This window comes from Monodelphis domestica, chromosome 4 (genome assembly GCF_027887165.1).
Source record: "Monodelphis domestica isolate mMonDom1 chromosome 4, mMonDom1.pri, whole genome shotgun sequence".
NCBI lineage: Eukaryota > Metazoa > Chordata > Mammalia > Didelphimorphia > Didelphidae > Monodelphis > Monodelphis domestica.
The window spans coordinates 140,191,638-140,210,338 of NC_077230.1; the positions used below are offsets into that span (position 1 = coordinate 140,191,638).

The 18,701-nt window shown below is 32.8% G+C and overlaps 1 protein-coding gene across 7 annotated transcripts in view; it reads right to left on the reverse strand.

Annotated features, from left to right (window-relative positions):
* The window catches only part of LRP1B (LDL receptor related protein 1B), a 2,480,145-nt gene that overhangs the window by 885,725 nt on the left and 1,575,719 nt on the right, over positions 1–18,701 (reverse strand). For all 7 annotated transcript variants that reach the window (XM_007494117.3, XM_056797188.1, XM_056797186.1 and 4 more), the window contains 2 exons: positions 14,611–14,793; positions 1,596–1,796 (listed from right to left, as the gene is read on the reverse strand). In XM_007494117.3, coding sequence (XP_007494179.2) covers positions 1,596–1,796; positions 14,611–14,793 — 384 coding nt within the window. The remainder of the gene's footprint in view (positions 1–1,595; positions 1,797–14,610; positions 14,794–18,701) is intronic.

Here is an 18,701-nt window from a genome sequence, read left to right on the forward strand (position 1 = left end):
TAAATTTGCTTCATTGTAATTTATCTAACTCTGCCTCCAACACCATTGTTTCTATTTCTACTCTCTGAGACCAAAAAAGAACCAAGTCAAAATCCTCTTCCAGGTGACAGTCTTTCAAATATTTGAAAAAGCAACTACTTTTTAATTCACTTTAAATATATTCTATCTTGTTTCCTTTATCCTCTATTCCCATAACATGAACTATACCCATGATAACATTCTGCAATCTATGGAAAGAAGGACAGAAATCATGAGAATACTCTTTTCATTTGTTGCTAAGAAACTATTCTTGTTTTTGTTTTGTTACCGCTCTCTGGCTTATTTCCTGGAATTGTGTTACCCTTTAATTGACATAATTTTGATACCCAGATGTCTTGCTAATATTTTTTGAAGTAAACCTATCCTCATTGCCTTATATAAAGATGTTAAGTAACTTGTTAACAGGAAAAGTTTACTTTAGAACCTGCTGTTTTAGATTATAGTTAAAATATGCAGGAAAAGATACTGATTATATAAATCTAATCAAACTCTGAGCTGTGGTTTTGGGGGGGGGCTAAATTTTCTTAATCATTTTGAATCAATGAACTGAGAGAATTATATTCCTTGTTTCAAAGACCTTTTAGTGTACTTTGAGCTTTGTGGAGGAAAAGGAATGAGATCATATACATTTTTAAAAAATAACAGCCTGTATTGTATATTACTTAGCATTTTGTCATTGCTCAATTAAGGTTATCACAACCCATGATATCTTCAGGCATCTATTTAACTGTCTCCTCAACCTCAATCATACACCTCATTATTCCCTACAGTTAAATTCTCACAGAATCAAGACTTGTCATTATAGTTATCATTCTGTAAACTCTTCATTATTGTACTGTATGTCACCTTAAGTACAGTCTGTAGAGTATTTTTTAAAATCTCTATGGAAATTCCCTGATTCACCCACAAAGAAAGAATTGTCCCTCACCCATCCCTGGAAGTATTTAATTTTTGGAAGTAGTTAAACAAAATTGAATATAAAGATCAGCATTCATCAAAATAGCTATACAAAATGAAATGAAAATATTAAGGAAACTGTTTGACTTAAAATTAAGAGAAGGAATTATGTATAATTAGGTAATATTAGGAATGAATCATCATCCAGGTTGTTTCCATGCTTAATTGTACTTATACAGTGGTTCATTAAAAAAATTAAATCAAAAGATATCAAATTTGTAACATCCTTCATATGGATCAATGAAAAGTAGATGCAAAGTTAGGCCATTCACTGGTCATATATAAGATTATTAATTGTGGTTATTTTTCAACATGGAATTACCAAGTCAGTAGTCAGGTTTAGCTGCCATTTATTAGTTTTTCAGTGCTCTTAAGAAATTTCTGATAATTTTTAGAATCTCTTCTGTAGAAATAAAATATGTGAATGTGAAATATAAATTACCAGCTTTCAATGCTAAAAGCTTCATTACAAAGAAATGATTCAGAGAAACAATATATTATATTAAGCAGTAGAGGTCAACTAAAAGGGCTTTTATTTCAAAGCAAAATATAATGTGTAAAAAATTTTAAAATAAATAAAAATAAAAAACATAAAATACCACAAAGATCTCCTTCATCAGATCCATCAGAGCAATCTCTTCTCCCATTGCAAAGCTTCTCTGGTTGTAGGCAGATTGATGTGTCATTAGCACAAGGATATTTTGGTGGTCCACACAAAAAACTTTCACAATCATCCTCATCTGATTGATCTTCACAGTCAATATCTCCATCACATACCCATGCTTTATTAATGCATCTCCCTAGGAAAAAAGAGAAAGAAAGATATATGTATAACTAGTTGGTACAAAATTAGGACCTACCAACATGTATGGTCAATATTGCCTTCAAACATGAATGAATCTTGTATTAACAAGAAATCTACTTGTATATAGTTTCACAACTTACTTTTTGAGAGCATTTTGCCCTCATTTGCCATGGAATGATGGGATGCCATTCATATTAAAATGAATTATATTGATGCTTTCTTTAGCCCTAAATTATTTTCCATACCTCCAAGAAAAGATCCAGTGACCAAATATGAGTACAAATGAACAAGTTTAGAAACTAGTTTTGTGGATTCACTTCAAATGCCTTTAGAACTCCCAGTACCTTAATGGGAATGTTTGAATTACATAAGGATCACATTTTTTAATAAGAAAAAGAGCCCTCATACCCAGACCTCTTTCTCATAGTCAGGTGCACAAAGAAATATCATGTCCTAACCAAAAAATGAAATGCTCTATTTCTAAAAAAATATTACTAGATAATTTTTATTTTGATAACAAAATCTCAAACATTAGACTGTAAACTCTGTGAGTGCTTTCTACCATCTTTGTACAATTATTTCTTAGCATTGTGCTCTAGTCTATTAAGTATTTTATGAAAACTTAATGATGTGACTTGAAACACTCTAATTTGTATTAACCGATTTTGAAGTAAATTTGGTTTCTACATTTAGTTAGAAGTATTTTATTTGCAAAACCATGTGTACTTCCAATTATTCAAAATTCATTATCATAGAATGTGATCCATTACATTTAGGTTTGGTTTTACTGTTTCAGAATTATTCCTCATGTTAAACTGAAATCTGCATCATTGTAACATCTTTTCATTGTTCCTTCTTCTTATCTCTGGACCTACAGAGAATAAAGGCAATTCCTCTTTCAGAAGACAGACCATTTGATATTTGAAGACTCCTACCATGTTAAACAAATACAAATGCATTCATACACACATACACACACACACACACACACACACAGATTGTTGTAAGTTCCTTTTTTGTGCTAAACTAAGCATTACAAGTTCTTTCCTTCATTCTTCAAATTGCAAGATGTTGAATCACTTGTCATCCTGAAGGTTCTTTTATTATATCCCAAATGAAATGTGGTGCCTAAGAAGTTAACATATTATTTTAAATATAAAGTTACCTTGAGAGAACACATTGGGATAATTAGCCCTATTGTTCAGGGCACTCACTATATTTGCATTGATATTAGTACCAACTTTTTGGTAGGTTTGTTGCACTGCTGGCCTATATGAATATTTCAGTAATCTAAAAGAATTCTTTATTTAACTCATTAAGTACAATTAAATCTTATCTCCTTCACCCAATACTTGTACAATGATCTTTGGAACTGTAGAACTGAACTTTATATTTATTTCTGTTATATTTCATTTGCCAGTTTTGGTCTATCCTACCAGTAGTCATGATCTAATTGAACACTAATTATATCATCTTAAACATTAGGCATCTTTCTCAGGTTTTTGTTTATTTAAAATATAGGCAATCTGAGAGTCACAAAGACCCTTAATGACCATCAAATCTGACCCACTGAAGAAAGAAGCACAAACTATAAATTTTCCAAAAGGTTGTATTTCAGTCTTTTTCTAAAGTCTCCAAGAAGTGATGGTGGAGGGTGGGAAGGCAACCTGCCATCTCTCAAGGGTACCTTACTATTTTGGAAACTTTATTTTTTGAACTTTAGGTCTAAACTAATCTCTTTGAAACTTCACATTGTTCCTTGTCTATTCTATGAAGCCAAACAAAACAATTATAATCCTTTCTCCACATTGTTGTTGTTGACCAGTTGTTTCAATCATATATGAGTCTCTTTAATCCTATTGGGGTTTTCTTGGCAGAGATAATGGAGTGGTTTATCATTTCCTTCTTTAGCTCGTTTTACAAATGAAAAAACCAAGGCAAAAAGGTTAAGTGACTTGTCACACAGCTAATGAGTCTTCCTGATTCCAGTCCTGGAACTCTATTCACTGCACCATCAAGCCATTTTAATATTTGAAGACATCTATCATTCCTCCCTTAGCTGCCTTCATATTTCCTCCAGGCTATACAAGTCTGATTCCTAATTCCTTACATATCATGGACTCAAGAATTTTTACCATGCCTTTTATTATCCCTTAGACACTCTAATTTATCAAATGACTTCTTAAATTCTGGTGCCCAGAATTAAACATAATGCTTCAGGTGAAAGTTGAAGAAGGCAGAGAATAATTGTATCACCTCCCTAATCCTAGAAGTTATTTCCCTCTTTATGTAGCCTACATTAGGTTTTTTTTTTTTTTGGTAGGCGGGGGACCTGCTAAAACACAATACTGACATTAACATGCAGATCATTAAAACCCCCAGATCTTTTTTTTAAGAGCAGTTTTATAAGCCTCCCTAATGTTATACTTATGAAGTTGATGTTTTATGTCCATTTTGTTTCTATTGAATTTTATCTTAATAGATTCTTTCTCTAACTTGGATGATATACCTTGCCTTTTTTTTTCATCCAAATCACTGAAGAAAATGTTCAGTACAACTAGCTGAGGATAGAATTTATGATACAAATTAGAGAGCTCACTCTTATAACTCCATTACTCAAATGCCACTATATTTTATTTATGGGGTATTATTTCAATGATGAATATCAGCACGCATCCATATTGATCCATGTTGTATTACTATTTTACATATTATTCCACCAATTTACCATGTGAGCTGGGGACCTTTCTCACATTGTCCTCATGTTGTTTGGATGGCAATAGTACTTCCAAGTTGGCCACTTATTGTCCCTTATTCTCAATAGTTGATCAGGCTGTAGGAAAAGAATTTCTCTCCCCATTATGTCGCTTTGTTTAACAAAAGATAGGCCTATCTTTTTTTTTTTCTGATCAGAGCTTTCTCTGATGGCATTCTTTAGAAATTAAGTAGGAAAAGTGGGATAACACTTTTCCTACTTAGTTTCTAATTGGGATTGTCCCAATTTCAATATAATTAATTAATTAAAGTGTATTCTTTGCACTTTTAGTCAACTAGCTATGAATCTACCTAGTAGACAAATGAAATACATTGTCATATTACTTGGTGTATCCTAAATGTTCTATAAATGTAACATTATTTAGGTAAACCAGTTTAATATACATATCAAAATAGAAAATTCAGTTAGCTCAACATGACCTTTTTAGTGAACCTCTGCTGATATACAACTTCTGAGTTCTAGAATTCAGTGTTCTTTTTTAAGATGAAGTTTTCAAAAATGTAGATTAGAAAGCTTACCAAACATATAAAACTAATCACACACATAAACCACGTCATTTCTAATTAATGATGTGCACAAAATAACAATCTAAATAAATGTACCTAAAGAAAAGATCACCTGATATTTATTTGGCTTATTTTTAACATGTTAAATGTGGGTAACTCATAAAATGATAGAATTCAGAGGAATCTTGATAAACACATTCTACTACTCATTTTTTTCCAATGGAAAATACTAAGTTCCAGTATGACTAGATTACCTGTTCAAGTTCTAAAAGTTAATTAGAAACTTAATCTTCTAGTTTTTGTACACCACACCATTTATTGTTTCTTCTGCATGTATCTGCTGAATATTGTTAACTTCTGCAAAAAAAAAAATTGTTTTGGACCCTAGTTTATGATAGCCTGTTTTTCTATATAGATGTTTCCAGTAAAATCCTGTTCCAGTGCTTCCCTATAGGAATGTGTGGTCTTTGAAACTTATTCCAACAGTGTATAAACTCTACCAGATTCTATCAAATTGGAAAGGTCTCCCTTATGAAATGGGGACAGATTACCATCTAAGAATTAACCTACTCAAATTCAGAGAGGCTCATTACCAGGATGTTAGCCACAAGATGAAAAATGTATATGGTTACAAGTGATAAAACTCTGTAGGAAGGTATGAAGGAGTTGTCATCTATGCTAGCAAAAAGAGTATCTGATGAAAACAAATCATGTCATTGAACACAACAAAATCCTTCCATGATTTTTCATAGTTTTTTCACATACTGGTTTGCACCTACAGTCCTCCATATTTCTCTCAGTTAGGCTGGAGCCTTGCTAGAGATGTACTTTTCAGAATCTTTTCAATTTATTTAGTTGGTTTTTTTCTCTTAAATTCTTACCTTCTGTCCTAGTATCAACTCTAAGACAGAAGGGCAAAGGCTAGGCAGTGACGATTAAGTGACTTGCTTAGTGTCACACGACTAGGAAGTGTCTAAGGCCAGATTTGAATGAAGGTCCCCCTAAGCCCCCGACCTGGCACTCTATCCACTGCAGTACTTAGCTGCCCCAAATCATTCAGTTTTGATAATACTTTGATTAACACAATCCTTTAAACACAATAGGTGCTTAAATATTAGAGAAATTAATGGATAGATGAGATACTCTATTTTTTCAGACTAGAAATCTATCTCGAAAAGTTCAAATTTGCATTTTGTAGTACCTTAAATTTGACCTTAGCAGAGAAATGTAAATTAATTGCTCAGCTGAATCTTCCTATTCCTGCTTCATATGATGCAAATATGTTATCACCTGAATTTTACTTCTGTAGGTTTCTGGAAGTTCAGTGGAGCTCTTAAATTTCTACTTTTATCTACCTCTAATCTCTTTTACAGGGAGCAGGACTGTAATTAAAATTGTATCTGGATATAAATAATAATTTAGTTTTGTTCTTTTTAATAGTAGTGCTTATAAATTTAATATTTGAAGACTTTTCACTACAAATTTCTGCTTTTTTAAAAGTTTATGAACCTAACTTTAAGTCATTGAAAATTAAGCCCGTATGAATGAATTTATGTAGCTTTAATCAGTTGTCAATTAATGAATATGAGAGAACTGCAAATTAAACCTCAAACAATAAGATCAGTTTGTAGTCACCAGATTTAAGTATGCATAATCTTTCCTACTGACCTCCACAATGCTACCCTGAGATTGTCTAAAAGCATATGCAAAACTCTATTACAATTATTATGACTCAGGACTGTAAGTAATCTTAGAATAATGATAGTGGTATAGCTCATGAATGGAAAATAAAACTAAATAGCAGGTGAGTGCAATGACAGATACCCAAATACAAATATTTACATAGATGGACAGATCTTCCCCAGGATTTCCTTGAGTTGTTATTATTTTGAAATGCACAATTCTTTAAATGCCAGCAGAAAGGGAACTACAAGGAAACTAATGGAAATTGTTAATGCCAAGGAAATGGGCTCCATTCTGAAATAAATTGATATAACTTCCACTACAGCTCTCAATCTCAACTTTAATCTTTTTTTTTTAGATACATCAGTTTATAGAATAAATCTCTTTGCTTGACTTTCTTCCATCTTAATGAAATTGGCCCCTTTTTAAAACAGGGAATTTGACCTGCTGTGAGATAAACCTGGCAGATCATATTGAATAGAAGAATATACTTATGTGTGAAGAAACTAATTTTTGTCAAATTTCAAAGGCACAAAGACATATATATCAAGTTGCTTCAATAATATTTGAGCTGTACTTTCACATTTTTATAGAGACTTTTAATATTATACATAATTTTATTTTCTAGGCAAATGAGTTTAATAAATGAAGGTTCTAGAATCAGGTAAGTGTATGAAGAGGTTGTTATTCCTTATTTATACACAGAGATATAGCTCCACGTTATTTTGTTCAGCAATAAAGATAAAAGATTCAATAGGAATCCTTCAATAGGAAGAAAAATGAGGTAAGGGAAGGGATTTTGTTCAGGCAATCATTCAGACAAAATAACTACTTTATTGGTTTGAAGCAGATTTTTTTGCATCAATGATTGAATTAATCATCTGATTTTTTTCCATGTAGGTATGAAAATGAAGAAAAAAAAGCACTTTAAACATGGAATTGTACAGTGTATTTATAGGGTCAGAGATCCTGAGAAAAAATAATTGAAAATGTTTGCAATCTAAAAAAGATGTTGGTTTGTCACAATTGCTAGAAAAATGCTCTTATCTAAAAACACATACTGTTTGCCAGATGTGTAACACACTGGGACAGGTGCTCTGAGAAGGATGAGATATGGTATTTGCCCTATCGTTGACAAAGAAAGGTGTAAACACAAAGTAATTTTAATGAAAACATAGCAATGATATGAATATCTCCAAGGGTCAGCTTATTACTATTTAGAAAATAACTATCACAGATAACAAAAACTATAAGTGTGGGAGGAAAGAGAAACCAATTTTAGGGAAATTTTCATATAGGAAAGGAGACTTGAGGTGAAACTTGAAAGATGGATAAGATTGGGGAAGGTAGAATTTATTAACCAGTTTGCCAAATGGTAGAGGTTATTTCATTTGGAAATTCTTATAGAATTTCATAAGATTGGAAACTAATGCTATAAAAAATAGCAAGAGGTATAAAATTAGCTAGATATTTTTGCAGATAGTGAAGAAATCAACCTGACGAGTACAAGATCCCTCTTAGGAAGTAAAGTATATGAAATTGGAAAGGTCAGCTATAAAACCCTCTAGAATTTGCAAGGTTAAGAAGTTTGAACATCATCCTTAATGTAGCAGGGAATCATGGGGCCATTTACAAAAACAATAATGATAAGAAGAATATGTAAAATTAATTTGATAATACTGAATAGGATTATTTGACATGCAGTGGGGAAAGACAGTTAGAGATAATTAAGTTCTTGAAATAACCTAGACATAAACATCCTGAAGGTTGTGAGAGTGGTAATGGAGAGGAAGGGATATATCTTGGAATTTTTACCCAAAACAAATAATAATAAAGGTACTTGGAGAAGTCATAGCTGATTATGGGATTTCTCACTGATATGACTAGATTTTTTTCATGCAGATCTGTGATTTTTTTTTGATGGAGGGTACTCCAATTGGAAACTTGTTCCACTAACAGGGATTGGCAAATTACTGTAATTTGAAGTGTTTAAAAGTTGTCTGGGGAGACATAAAAGATAAGTGGCATCTATAGTCACCTAGCTAGTATATGTGCAAGGACAACACTGAATCCAAATCTCTTTGACCTTGAGGCCCACTCTACTCACCATATCATACTGCCTCTCAGGAGAGTGATACTATGGATAAATATAACAAAGTCACAAGTGAAATCAGACTCAAGAGAACTTTAGGTATAAAATAGCGACAAATAAAAGGAATGAGGATAAGTGCTATTATATTTTGATAAAATGAATTTTCAGTTACCTAGTTCATTATATCTCCTGTGGATACTCTTAGAGTCTCCTTGTGAATGACCTGCTTACAACTCATTTATTCTTCTCTCTTGCTTCTGGCAAATCTCCTCTTTTAGTAGTTAATTTACTGTTTCTTTCATTTATCTATTTTCCCTAACCTCTACTTTCAAATAGCCTCTTATTTTCTCCCTCTTTTTCCTTCTCAAACAAGTTTTTCTCAAAATAAAAATATGACAATAAAACCAATGAAAAAAAAACAAATGAGAGGAATGAAAATGTTTCTTCATAAGACCATAAAGTGCTACAGCTATTGGATGCTAACACCACTCCTCTTCAATGTTTTCTTTCATGAATGGTCCTGCCTCTTGAAAAATTACTCAAGGATACTGAGAACAAGGTCAAACAGAATTATTCTTTTCCTCCTTTCTAGCTTTTTTTCCAGTTTCCTGAAAGTTTCTTCTCAATTCCATTCCTATTTAACTTGCAGATAAAGAAATGGTATAAATGCTACTAAAATGTTAGACATATTCCTAAAAATGCAAAACTATAAATATCTATCTTACATACATTATAATCATAAATGTAGAGCTAAAAGGATAATTAGGAGATAATCATTGAGCCCAAGTCCCTAAATTTCTATATGAGAATACTAAGACCAAGAATAGTTATTAAGTAACTTGCTGTAGGTCACACAAAGAGGAAGTTGACAGAGATAGGATTTGAACTCAGGACCCAATGCTCCAAGTTCAACATTCTTTCAACTGCACCATTTTTATTCAGAAATCTGTCTTTTTTCCTGAAGTGTCTACCTAGGGTAAGTGTGTTGACATTAGAAAGGGCTAAGGAGTTGTCATGGGAACTTGACCAGATGTGTCCCATTGAAGGTTAAGAAAACAAAAGAGACTTTTTTGTTTGTTTCTCTTTTCCCTACAATTCCTTCTATTATACAGGTAAACAGCAGAAAATTTTTAAAGTTATTCTTCATTAAGCACTTCACTTTACATGGTTTTCATTTGTTTTTCCAGGGAAGCATGTTGATATTTTGCATTGTTTCTATGTATTGGCTCTACAATTCAAAGAAGGCATTTGCAAGATTTTTTCCAGGGCCAGGGAAAGAGGTGAAATTTGTGGTCTTGGATAAAGGCAAAGATAATTTTTTTTTTAAATTCATGCTCTTAAGGGACAAGGAAAGTGTAATGATTTAATTTCATTAATCTATGGTACCATCATAAATGCATTTATATCATGTGTAAGGGAACATTTAAATAGAGTAAGTGCTTATTTTTGAGCACTACTGACACTTTAGACGTATTGAGCGGATACTGCATGCACTTCATATTTCCTGATTATCTTAGCAAATTGTAATCGATTAAATAAGGAGTTAAGGGCAATTTATATTACACACATACACACAGGAGCTCTTACTTAGATTTTGAGGCCTTTTTTAAAAAATGTGCATTCAATGAAATTAAACTTAAAAAAAGAAGTATTCTAGGTTAGCAACAGATATGTATTTTAACTGATTTTAACTACTTTACTTAGTAGCTAAGTTTTCATTGCTTTTAATATAAAAATGGATTAGTGTATAAAGTTGAGTCAAAATATGTATGCTTTGAATTTGAATTTGGACTCATTAACCTAATGTCAGATTTATGGCATTTAAATAATTTAAAATAAATTAGAAATGATTCCATATTTATTTCTTTTTCTTCTTGTAGAAATTTACTTTTCAGTTCTTTTTTAAAGTGTATAATAATTTTTACACTGCTACTATATATTCACCCTATGATCAGGGGATTGAATTGAAGTGCATTCTGTCTTTTTATATTATATTCTAGTTTACATGATAATTTTTTCCTATAAAAATTTGAAATTTAACATCATTCATCTTACTATTATTAGGGAGAAAGGTATCCTCAAGTTATACACAGAATAATTCTGTCTCAGAATTCAGTTCAATAAAGATGGCCTCATTACACAAGTTGAGTTTTATTTCTTATTCACATGGGACTTAACTAAAGTAGACTACTTCATAAGAGTTCCTTATGAACTATCATTAAATATGAATTCAAACAACTTTTTTCTCACTTGCATCTGTTGATGATTATCACTGTAATGATATGTTATATAAATTGTATTCCATCTAATATGTATCCTAGCTTTATCTTTCATATTTTTTATTTAATGATTAGGATTTGGAACACTAACAGAAGGAAACACTAAAGAAGTATCAGTATAATGGTTAAGCTTTTTTCTTTCAATATAATAACTCGATCTTTCTAAAAGTCTGAAATATATCTTTTAAAAAGTCATTAGTTATAGTGTCTTAATTATGTTTAGACATTAGAGTAATTTCTGAATCTTCATGGCCCCATTTGGGACTTTCTTTGCAAAGATACTAGAGTGGTTTGTCATTTCCTTCTCCAGTTCATTTTACTGATGAGGAAATTAAGATAAACAGGAATAAGGGACTTGCCCAGGGTCATATCACTGGTTAGTGCTTGATGCAAGATTTGAACTGAGGTCTTCCTGACCCCTGGCTGACTATCCACTGTTCCAACTAGCTGCCTGGGAAAGTGATATACTAATTATATGTTAGACTAGAAAAGATATGCCACTATTATGTCAGGAAATATGTAAGTAGGGAATTTATAGTTATTATTTTATGTTTATTATGTTATTAGGTATGAATATATAGCTACATGTTTATATATGTATCCATACATGCACAAACATATTGCCTTGTGTGCACACATACAACCTGTATGTCTATATATGTATGTTTGTATAGACAAATTCATGAATGTGTATACATGTATATATGTATGTATAAATAAATGAGGAGATTATAGACAACAAATAATATTTGTTTCTTTAATTGGAACAGAAATACTGAACCTGAGTTTGAGGCTGGCATCCATGATTGATCTATTTATTTTCAAATGTTTTTCCTAATTCCTGGTAAACAATATTCTCTGTCAGAAACAGATTAAGAGAAATATTCACACCTATGGGGGACGGGGGAGTCTAGACATGTCTATCCATAGATAAAGATATAATTTTAATAGTATTTGGGAAATATTTGGGATTTCCCATGATGCATCTAAGAATCCTACTTTTTGTCTATTTAACAATAATTTTCACATGTCACATTCACATTGAATGTGTATAAAATCTTTTAATAGGGATGACTAATTTTATGCCACCCCAATACATCCAGTTCAGACCTGGACCATCTGAGGACAAAGACCAAATCCACGTGGGACTAGAACCACAAGCTAAAATGATAGATTACTTTCAATGGCCAATTTATATCCATCTTCTCCTTAGGAAGTGAAGATTCTCTTGCTTAAGCAGCTAAAACTAATGATGGCTAATTGTATTGGGATATTTACCTAATTTACACACACACACACACATATAGGTATGCATGTACATAGACACAAATCTATTTCAATGGACCTGTGATTTCATTGGTATGGGGAGTGCCCTGGGGAGACTCCATCACTGCAGGAATATTTTCAACTTACAACCTGAAGTCAGTTGTCTAGAGGTCCTGAAAGTGATTTGCCAAGGTCACAGGTCCATATGTGGCTGAAACAGAATTCGAATCAAGTTTATCTTTGATTTTCATTTTGATTTTGACCTTCTAATGTCACACTGCTGCTGCCTCTTACAGACACATATGTTTGATGAAAACCAACTGATTTCTTTAGAAACAGATCTTTCCCAATTATGATAGCAGTTATATCTGAAAGGTGTATTAATGTAGGTGCAAATAAAATTTCAAATAGAACAGGAGTGAAATTAGGGATCCAGAATGGTAAGACTTAAACTGGAAAATGTTGTGTTTCAATGTTCTGACAACTAACTTCACAACTAAGATCTTTCTAGTAATTAAGAAAAAAAGATAACTGTGAATTATAACTTTTTTGCTTTGGGGGAAAAATTCTTGCAAATGAAACTGCCTAGCAGGAATGGGCTTCAGGAATACTTAGCCACAGTCATGTTTGCTTTTAACTTTTTATTTTAAATGCTTAATTGTAGCCAGGAGGCATGTTTAAGAAAAGAAACAAAATGTCATTTTGTATCTTCAAATGCCCATCGGCCATGTGGTTTCTAGTGTTTGCTAGCTCACAGCTGTGATAGCTTTTCATTTTTACTTTTTAGTTAGAATGCTTAATTGGGAGCAATAGGGAACACTAAACACCCCTGATTAAGCTATTCAATAGAATCTTCACATGATAAAGAAACCCCAGAGATGGCTGAAGAATGCATTGTGGAACCCTACAGAAATTTCTTTCAATGAACTGTTAGGACAATCTTGATTTTTTGGTTGAACCAAGTGAACCAGGCACATTTCACAGAAACTCATCACAATAGTTCATTGTAATCTATTTTTCTCAACTAAATTCCATTGATGATCTGCTAGGGACAGAAAGCAAATATAAATGTGCTAATGCAGACTGGGATGCTGCAATTGGGATGAAAGGCAAAATGGGAAAATCATTAATATTAAATAACCCCATTAGAAAAACTAGAATGATAAAACAAAATAACAACCAATCAGAGAAAAATCAAAGATTTGAAGACTTACTGTCGACTATGAAAGACATGAATATGTTCAAAACCAGGAAAGAAAAGGAAAAGAGTAGACTTAGCAGAGACTAGGCAGCTGAATGAAATTCAGAAAGTAACATAAAAAGGTACGCAAGTAATACTATCTTTCCTTTTCCATCATTATTGCTTAGGTTTATTGAGTAATCTCTGTCCAAGAAATTGCACTACTGTGTAGATCTTTATATCTACTCAGCCAAGAGAAGTGACGAAGAGAAGATGATACACTATAAAATGTAGAAAGAGCCAATGCCAATATGAGGGGTCAATTTGAATGTCTGTGCATCTGATACATTTTGAATACTTCTTGCCTGGCTAACCACAGACAAATTGTTTTGCCTATAAACACTGCATTAATTTCCAATGCTTTCTTCTTGAATACTGGGAAGGAAAGAAAAGACAGTGTGAGGTAATGACTATGAAACTGGTCTTTGAGTCAGAAAGATATGGGTTGAAAACTTGCCTTGGGAACACACAAACCCTAGGTAAGATACAATATCTCTGTACCCCCATTTCCCTCGTCTGTAAAAAATGTGGGATTTCATACTTGATCTTCAAGGTTCCTCTCAAATCTAAATCTATGGTGCTAAAAAATAGAAATTTACTGGCTGAAATAAAGCTATTTCTATGTGCACTTTTCCAGTTTTCTCATGTCTATACTGCCAAGGATATGGGAATGATAGCAAATGAGAATTTAAGTTAAAATATGACTTTTATGGGGCATCTGGGTGGTTCAGTGGATTGAGAGTCAGACCCAGAGATAGGAGATCCTGGGTTAAAATCTGACCTCAGACACATCCTAGCTGTGTGACCCTGGGCAAGTCACTAAACTCTCATTGTCTAACTCTTACCACTCTTCTGACTTAGAACCAATTGGTTCTAAGACAAAAGGAAAAGGTTTAAAAAAAAAGAGAGAAAAGAAGACTTTAATAAGGACAAGTAAGCCATGACATGAATCTGATTTTTTGCCTACCTGTGCTTTTACAGGAAAACTTGGTTTTCTCATCACACAAACGCATAGTACCATTGCAGCCCTTTTCATCGCTCCCATCTTCACAGTCTTTTTCTCCATCACAGCGCCAAAGGTCAGGGACACAGTTCCCATCAGGGTCACACTGAAATTCATTCCCATTACACCCAGCAGGAGAACGAATCTCTTAAATTGAAATGAAGGAAAGAAAAAGATAAATATGTATAATATGATGTCACTTGATGAGAATTTTTCCTCTGTTCTTATCTCCTAATAATTCTGGAGAAGCTATATTACTACCTCCAACTTTTAAGAGCCATAATACCAAAGTTTTCAAAGTTATTATAAACCTAAGAATAGTAAAGGACTGCTTCCAACACATCCATGGACAATAATACATATATACTATGAGACCAAGATAGAATAAGAGGTAGAATTCACACATTTATTTATTTGTATTTCAGTCTTTGAGACTTAAGGCTCAGCTCTTTGAAAGATAGTCCATATGTGTATGTAACAAAAACAAGTAGATAGATTCTATTTGTAGTGCTTGAGATTTCAAGGGCTTTTAAAACTTTATTTTGTGTTTCAGTTTTTCCCAGACTGCAAAGAAGTGAAAGAACCCAAAATGATTTTAAATAGGACTTTTTTTTTTTTACTAATAAAGCATTGAAGGAAGTTCTAGAAAAAATTAAGAGTATTCATAGAGCAATGCCAGAAAAACTTCAGGAGAGAACCTCTTGTCTCTAGAGTGATGGAATGTTATTTACACATTTAAAAATGATTTTTGTTATGGACAGTATGGATTCTATTTCAATTGATAATGCTAATTTATTCAATGCACAGTTAACAACAAGAATTCCCACAAAAATGTTTATTGAAAAGAAGTTAAATTCTACCCTTTAGATTCAATATAATTGAAGGAAGAATTAGAATCAGTGAATTTTACAATAAAATGGTAGTTTTATACAACTTTGTGGTCATAGCACCATTTTTCAAAGATAATGATTTTTCTAAAATAACAGCAACATTTAAGCTATTATAAAGAAATGTGAAAATTATATTCCCCAAAAACATGGTCTAAAAATCAGTTTTATTTTTATAGTAAAGTATGCTAATGCAATCATTCAATAGGATTCCTGATATTACTATGATGACTAGCAATAATAAAAGTAATAATTGTTCTGTAGTAGTTATAACTATGGCCATCTCATGAAGCATGTATCAGAAAATGTGTGAGGACCTTGATCTTACCAAAGGCTTCTGATTGGTTCTTATGGGCCTTCTCTTCCCCCAATGGAAGGTTGAGTCAAAAGAGATTGGCCACTGAATTTTTAAATGTTACTTTCCTCTCATAGCTTCTCTCTGTATGAACCACACCAGAGTAAAAGTTCCTAGTGACGTTTTCTGTTTCATCTTTTTTTCTCTGAACAAAAGTGATGAATAGCAATCATGAAAAATCTACATTTCAAGTGTAGTATTACACTGAAATTAGGAGAACTCCTTAATCAGTCAGTTCCAGTTTCCCTCTAAACGTTGTTTTTTTGAAGCTACAACTTTGTGAAAGAAAAGAAGTGTAAGAGAGGAAATCAGATCCAGCATGACTAAGGAGCAAACCAAGCTAGGGAAGAGCAAGGAAGACCCAATACTCCAGGAAAAGAACAGATGAGCTGTGAGGATTCAAAAACAGTTACTTCACTTCTTTGTGGAAGCCCTCCTGGAGTGGATGGTCTGAGAGGAAACCTCTGAGACAAAGATTTCCTTCTTGGGGAGAAAGGTGAGATTCTCCCCCAAAGCCTCAGTTCCCTTCAATGATGCTAGGAAGCAGACCTGATCTAAAAGGTAACTCTTTATTCTAGGGGACACACAAAGCAGGGATAATGGAGTTATTGGATGAGGAAAGTGGGAAATGGGAATCCCTATGAACCAACAACTGACCACCCCACAATCCTGAGGATTCAGGCTCTTTGCCAGACCTCCTTTTGGTCAGATGTTGGGGGTTGTCCTTCCTTCTAATCTAATCTAATTGTAAAGTTCAAAGACAGTTTTTGGGTATAGAGAGGATCTTCTTTAGTAGATGGCTGTTTCCAAAAGTCCCAATCTACTTTTATCTTCTTCAGCAGGAACCAGAGGAATTTAGGGTTCATTGAAAGGTGATCAATGTCTAGAGAAGTTCTCTGTCTCAGAGAGGTTTCCTCTCAGACCATCCACTCCAGCAGAGCTCCCAAGAAGAAGTGAATTAACTGTTTTTGAATCCTCACAGTTCATCTGTTCTTATCCTGAAATCTTGGGTCTTCCTTGTCCTTCCTCTGCTTGGGTTGCTCCTTGATCATGCTGGATCTGATTTCCTCTCTTAAAGATTACTAGTGACAGAAAAATGAGTCAGGCGTCTTCTGCTACCACAAGACAAAGACCTTGAGTTACTTGCTAAAATAGCAAAAATGATGTGAGAAATGCTTTAACTATTTGTAATGATGTAAATATTTGAATGCATGAGTTTATGAGTCATATATATTCTAAGCCTTTCTTTTGTGCTGGAAGAAATAAAATAACTCACTTATTTGGAGAGTTTGGATATTGAATATATTTCTAGAATAAACCTTGCTAATTCCATTGAGGGAGACATAAAATCAAATTTAAGGAATTTTTCTGGAAACTTTGCAGGGGTGAAATGACCTAATGAGTGAGAAAAAGGTTTGAATATACTCTTCAGGGCTAGGTTCTTCCAGGACTAAACTTGGTACCCAGGAATCTAAGCTACAACCCCATTTCAACTCTTAACTTTATACTATAATGAGTTAACATCAGGTTCACAATTTACAGATCACTGTGCTGTGTTTTATTAATAATATTCCATAGTGTTCTTCTTTAAGATCAGTTTTATCTGAAATCTATCATAACCTCAAAATATAACAACAAGAATAATGAAATCTTGTTCTGATATCTCATTGTAGCCAAGAAGTAACTTTGGGATATTGCAGACTATGTGAAATTATTAGTTGTGGAAGGTTCTATCATGTGAAGTAGATTTCAGGCACAATTCTAGCAATAGATTATGTCTCTTCTCTGAGTATTAATCTGTCTGATGTCATGGACATTCATCTAGGACAACCTAGAGGTGAAGAATTCATTGGCTGTCTTGAAATATTAAAATTAATATTGATATTTTAAGTATAAGATCTTTTCACATAAACTAATGAAATTATTAGTGTGGAGAGCTCCCAGTAAGTTATTTCTTCTGCCTATATAGCCCTGCTCTTTCTCAGCATGTACAGTGTTAGAGAAAGGAGATTAAATATTCTAATAGTACATTTCCCACTTTATATGAAATCAGAAGGTAATAAAAGTAACCGTTAAATGGAAGGATGATTCAGATTCTCTTTGTAGAAGTACAACAGGAAATTGCTAAAAGTGATTCTATTGTATTGATAAAGAAGTAGCTATATGTTGACATATAGTAGACAGAGTGCTCGACCTAGAGTCAAGAAGACCTACATTCAATTCTGGCTTTCGGTACTTACTAGCTATGTGGCCATGTCACTTAACCTATAATTTGGGAATAATGACAGAAACCTACTTCTCAAGATTGTTGTGAGGATCAAATAACATCATATTTTTGAAGTAGTTAGCAAGATGCTTAGAACATATTGGACACTCAATAAATGCTTATTCCCTTTCTATTTCCCAAGAGTAAGTCAAATTGTTATTTTGGGGAATACCTTCTCATCTCCTTATTGTTTTGTTCCCCATATCACATAGTAATAAAGGGACCATTGTAATCACATCTAAATATTAACTTCTGTATCAGAGGTTAAAAAGAGAACTAAATTCCATGAAGAAATAAGTATGACTTTCAAAACACAATTAACTAAAGAAAAGATCAGTAACTAGTAGTCGATTAAGAAGAGTCAGAACTATATACTCTCTCTCACAAGAGAGTTGGGATGTGATGAACAAAGTAAACAGCAAACAAAATTTCCCAAGAAAAAATTCATTATTCAAAAATTATGATTGTCAAATATGAGTCATTTTAAATAAAAATCTGTGTAGAATTTGACTATCAATTTGTGATAGAAATATGAAATTCAAGATAA